Raw genomic sequence first — 5,093 nt, forward strand, 5'->3', positions numbered from 1 at the left:
GCCCTATCAGCAGTGAATATACTCATCACAGAGTTAGTGGGGATCCTAGTGAAACACACTGGCTTATTGCTCGCTTCTACAGCTGGATCAATGTATTGTCCCTCTGGGCTACTTCCTACTGATACAGTGGTCCCGGCGTTTCCGGGGTCTCTGGGTTCCTCAGCCTGTGCAGCTCTCTGCAGCTCCACTCTCCCTCAGGTGACCTCAGGTAGCCAGGTATCAGCCTGGGTCTTGGCAGGTCTGGCTTCCACAGTCTGGGGCTTCAGCAGCTCCTGGGATGGACCTGGCAATGTGCATCCTCCCTCCTCAGCAGTCAGCCCTGACTGAGCTGAGCTGCTCCCTTTTATACTGGTGTTCCAGTTGGAGCATGCCCAGCAGGGACAAAGGGTGTGTGGCTCCTTGGCCTACAGTGCGGGGTTAATCCTTCCCTGTCCAGTGCGAGGCAAGTACACCTGGCTTGGGTCAGTCAGAGACTTGTCTGTCTCCAGTGTTATTCCCTGTGTGTTCTTGTGTCTTGTGCGTCTATCTGCATGCGTTCCTCCAAGTGTCTGTTTCCACACACCACCTTCCTTCACTGGCCCAGAGCCTATGGGTGAGCAAGCCGAAACTCCAACCCTGCCCAACCAACCTGTTCCCTTTGAAAACTCTGGACATGGCTTCGGTCCCAAGAGAAAAAAATTACAACACTCCTCTGTCAATCTCTCTCTCTCTTTCATTCTGTCCTTCCTCCTCTCTCTCTCTCTCCTTTCTTTATTAAAATTCCAAGGGTACATTTCTTCCCATCACACATAGGGCAGACACCCAATGACATCCAATAGGGGGTTCTTTTTCCTTTGAAAAATCATTCTTATCCTGAAGGGAAAGCATCACTTAGCTGCAGGTTGGCCATACATCTGGTTTTGAACCAGACACACCTCTTTTTAGGTGATTTGTCCCCAGACACAATGGAATGTGCTTTTGTTCACTGTTGGATAGGGGGCACCTTTTTGAAGGATGCACCATTCTGCCCTGGCCATCGTGACCTGGCACACACAGGTGTGGAGTGGTGCACTCTTCAAAATGACATCCTCCATGTGGCGTGACCTCCTATGCACCACGTCTCCTAGGTCATGCTGGTGGGAGTGGGGCCACACCGTTCCCGGAAGTACCATCGTTCCTGGGATTCTGGGAAAAAATGAGTGGTCACCGTACGTGGATGTGCAAGGTATGTTGTCATATTCAGCCCTTTTCATTGTTTCTCCAGGTAGTGCACCAGCATGTGACTCTATTGCTCAGTCGGCTGCTCTTGTGATGCTGGTGCTATGAGTTCACATCTGGCTGGGGCTGTTTTTGAATGCGCTCTGGGGGAGTTTAATCTACTGGGAGCCGGCTAATTTCCTCTCTTCCTGTGATGACAGTATAGCAGCCCAAGAGATACGTGTGCAGTGACAGCCACCTTCAAATCACCAAAGGGGTTTAGACACTGACCAATTTTCATGGCCTCCACATTCCTTAGGTGCCTGAGAAAATCTCAGCCCTCAGTGCGTTTGGATGCAGAGCTCTGCCTCCCACTGTCTTTCTGCTGTGCTTTTGTAACACTGACAGACCCTGGTCCTCGGCAAGCAGGATTGAACCTGGGACCTGTGGAGCTAAATGCCTGAGCCTCTACTGCATGAGGTAAAAAGGCACATGGCTCTTAGCTAAGATTGTAGAGCCAACTCTTTAATCTCTCTCTAAGTGGTCTCAGTGCCACTTGCTGGGACAGGACACCACCTTGGAGGTGTGTGGGTTATGCTTTCAGAAACCTGGTGGCCTGCTAATCAGATGAGAAGCAGCCATTTTTATAGTTCCTCATTAAGGTCCAGAGCTGACTGTGGAAGGGTGGGTGGTGGGGCTGCTGGTCAGGATTGAAAGGCATCAGCACAAATCTGTCCAAGGAGAGCCAAGGGCAGAGAGAGAGTAGGGGGCTGCAGGCTGAGATCGAGGGGCATTAGAGGAGCTCTGTGTGGGTAGGTGGAGAAAGCCCAGGCCTGGGCTAGCAGGGGGCTGTGGATCAGGAGTGAGGGGCACTGGTAGAGCTGTGAGTTTCTAGGCTAGGACTGCATTAGGAAGGTGCCAGTAGGTCAGGACTTAGGGTGCATCTACACAGCAAATGAAGGTGTGATGGCAGCATGAGTGGGGGATCCTATGCTGGCGTTAATCTAGCTAGCAAAGGTAAAAAGAGCAGTGGAGACATGGTAGCCTGGACTGCAGCACAGACAGCCAACCAGAGTGGTACCCAGGTCCCTATCGGGCTGGTACTGGGGCAGTTGGCCCATGGTGAAGTCTCTGCTACCTGCTGTTTTCACCCACACTAACTAGGCTAAAGCTGGCACAGTTCTGCCCCCCTGCACTACAATCCCACCTTCACTTGCTGGGTAGACACACCCTGAGATGTTTCCGTGGAGCCCAGAGCTGTGCTGTTTGTTCCCCACCCATGGCTCGGGGACTGCTGGGACACTGCTTCTAATTGCCACATATCAGGAAGCCCTGCTGACCCAATTGCATCCTGGATTTATTCCTCCCACTCCTCCACCTCCTCTCTGGCTGGGCTCTATATAACCCTCTCCAAGACGGGCAGGAGGATCAGGGTGAGGTTCAGCTCAGCAGAAGCTGGGATCCATTGCTCCGACAACAGCAAAGGAACAAGGACTTGGGTAAGTTGCCGGAGATTCTAGCAGCCAGGAGAGAGGAGAGAACAGTGCCACATGGGGCTGTAACTGCAGGGTTTGTTTCTGGAAGGCAGTGTGAGGTAGTGGTTAGAGCAGACTAAGCTTGATAAGTTTATTGGAGGGGATGGTATGATGGGATAGCCTAATTTTGGCAATTAATTTGGCAATTGATCTTTGATTATCAGCAGGTAAGTATGCTCAGTGGTCTGGGATGGGATGGGATCTGAGTTACTATAGAGAATTCTTTCCTGGGTGCTGCTAGGTGATCTTACCCAACAGTCAGAGTTTAACTGATTGCCCATATTTGGGGTTGGGAAAGGAATTTTCGTCCAGCAGGATTGGCGAGGCCTGGAGGTTTTCACCTTCCTCTGCAATGTGGGCAGGGGTCATTGCTGGAGGATTCTCTGCACCTTGAGGTCTTCAAACCACGATTTGAGGACTTCAATAACTCAGACATAGGTTAGGGGTTTGTTACAGAAGTGGGTGGGTGAGATTGTTTGGCCTGCATTGTGCAGGAGGTCAGACTAGATGATCATAATGGTCCCTTCCTACCTTAAAGTCTATGAGAAGGGGTCAGGACTCAGGCTTCTGTCTACACCTCTGGGAGGGGAGTGGGTATTAATGGCTTAAAGGGGGGAGGCCCTGATCTCAACTGGGGTCTATGCAGCACATGGCACAATGGGGACCCAGATCTTTAGCAGGGTATTTAGGAGCCATTTGATAAAAGTAAATAATTCCCCTATTTTTAGACCACTGGGGGCAGAGTGGGGTGGGAGGGGATAATGGGAGGCATTTGTATTCCAGAAGCTTCCAGGGAGGAGGTAGATCCCCACCCCGCACTGTCTCCATCCATCTTCCCCGTCTCTTTGCACTGCAGGTGGATCCAGTGACAGACACGGACATGGCCCTGAGGGGACCTTGCCCCTTGCTCTTCCTGACCCTCATCCTGCTGGTCACTGGCCTGGCCCAGATCATCAGACCACCTGACAGTTACCAAAAGTTTGTGAGCGAACATGTTGATTTCCCCAAGACCAGACCCCCCCGTGGCCAGACCTACTGCAACTACATGATGTGGCGACTGAGCCAGAAGATCCATATGTGCAAACTCACCCACACCTTCATCCACGCCCCCATCAGCCGGCTTCGGGCCATCTGCACCACTGGAGGGAGATGCAACCAAAACAATGTATGTGACAGCAATGCAGCTTACCCCCTCACCACCTGCCGCTTGCGCAGCCCACCCCGCCCACTGCGCTGTATCTACAGGGGAATACGCCGGACCCGCAGGATCCGCGTGGCCTGTGTCTGGGGGCTGCCCGTGCGCTTCATCAGAGTCCTGTAGAGCCCAGGTGCTGGCCACAGGCTAGGAGCAGGGGATCCCCTGCCCTCCCTGTTCACTCCAGTGCCGACCCCTGTTGCTGGGGGCTCTCCTGCCCCATCCCTGCCTCCTGGGCAGTGCCCACCATGAGTCTCCACAGGGGCATTCAGTGTCTCCCCTTATCCCACAGGCTGGCAGCTTGGGGCCGGCAGGGAAATTTCCCACACTAGGTCCCCAGTTCCCAGCCACCTCTTCTGGTTGAAAATCCGGGTGCCCAGCCCCTCTCCTCCAGTTGGCACTGAGACCCTCATCCTGAGCCCAGCGCCCACCTTGCTGGGCAGGATCCAAACACAACTGGCCTGGACTTGGGCTGGGCTGCCCTGAACCCAGAAAGGAAAGGGGCCAAGAGGCTCTGAAACCTCAGACTGATTTGGTTCAGGTTCCCACTTTAGTCTCCCAGGATAGACCAAAATCCTAATGAACCCCTTGATGGCCTCCCCTTCGCCATCCCCTACTCTCTGCTGCCCCCTAGTGCCCATTATACAGTATAGCCACCCCTTCCCCACCCCTCATCCTCTATTGGCCCTAGTGCCCATTATACTGTATTCTCCATCCCTGATCCACTGGATGCTGTGTGGATGTTGTCTCAGATTGAGCCCTGGGGAAGCTGTCACTGAGTTCAATTTTCTTGCTGTTTCTTGCAATAAAATGCTTTCCTGCAAACGCAGAATGAGGGACAGAGTTTTTGTGGGGGTTGGGTGCAGAGTCACTGGTTATCCAGAGTTATTTAACCCTAGCAGCATGTCAGAAATCCAGCTAGATTGCTCAGAGGGATCAGGGAATGGGATAAGGTGTGGAGGCTCTGATCCAGCCCTAGGTTTGGGGGACTAGCTGGCTCAGGGGGCTGGGGAGTGCAATCCTTTTCCTTTTTAGGGGGCACTGGCTCTGATCTGGCCCCAAAACTGGCTGGCTCAAGGGGGTGGGGATTGGATATGAGGCCTTTCCCTTTCAGAGGCCCTGTCCCTAGTCCCTGTGTGGCCACAGGCTGGGCGGCTTGGTGGCGCATGGGGAACGGGGTACAGGAG

At 53.3% G+C, this 5,093-nt stretch overlaps 1 protein-coding gene across 1 annotated transcript; it reads left to right on the top strand.

Annotated features, from left to right (window-relative positions):
- The first annotated feature begins 2,213 nt into the window (after positions 1–2,213).
- Positions 2,214–4,032, top strand: LOC116815842 (ribonuclease-like). The gene is made up of 2 exons (XM_075072116.1): positions 2,214–2,276; positions 3,568–4,032. The coding sequence occupies exons 1-2, from the start codon at positions 2,214–2,216 to the stop codon at positions 4,030–4,032; spliced, it is 528 nt and encodes a 175-aa protein (XP_074928217.1).
- The last annotated feature ends 1,061 nt before the right edge of the window (positions 4,033–5,093 follow it).

This window comes from Chelonoidis abingdonii, chromosome 14 (genome assembly GCF_003597395.2).
Source record: "Chelonoidis abingdonii isolate Lonesome George chromosome 14, CheloAbing_2.0, whole genome shotgun sequence".
NCBI lineage: Eukaryota > Metazoa > Chordata > Testudines > Testudinidae > Chelonoidis > Chelonoidis abingdonii.

What these genes read in the sequence shown, in the direction of transcription:
- LOC116815842 (XM_075072116.1), top strand. Translation starts at nt 2,214, where the DNA reads ATGGTAGCCTGGACTGCAGCACAGACAGCCAACCAGAGTGGTACCCAG. An exon ending in CCCAGGTCCCTATCGGGCTG is followed by an intron (nt 2,277 to 3,567) that starts GTACTGGGGCAG and finishes TTTGCACTGCAG; the next exon opens with GTGGATCCAGTGACAGACAC.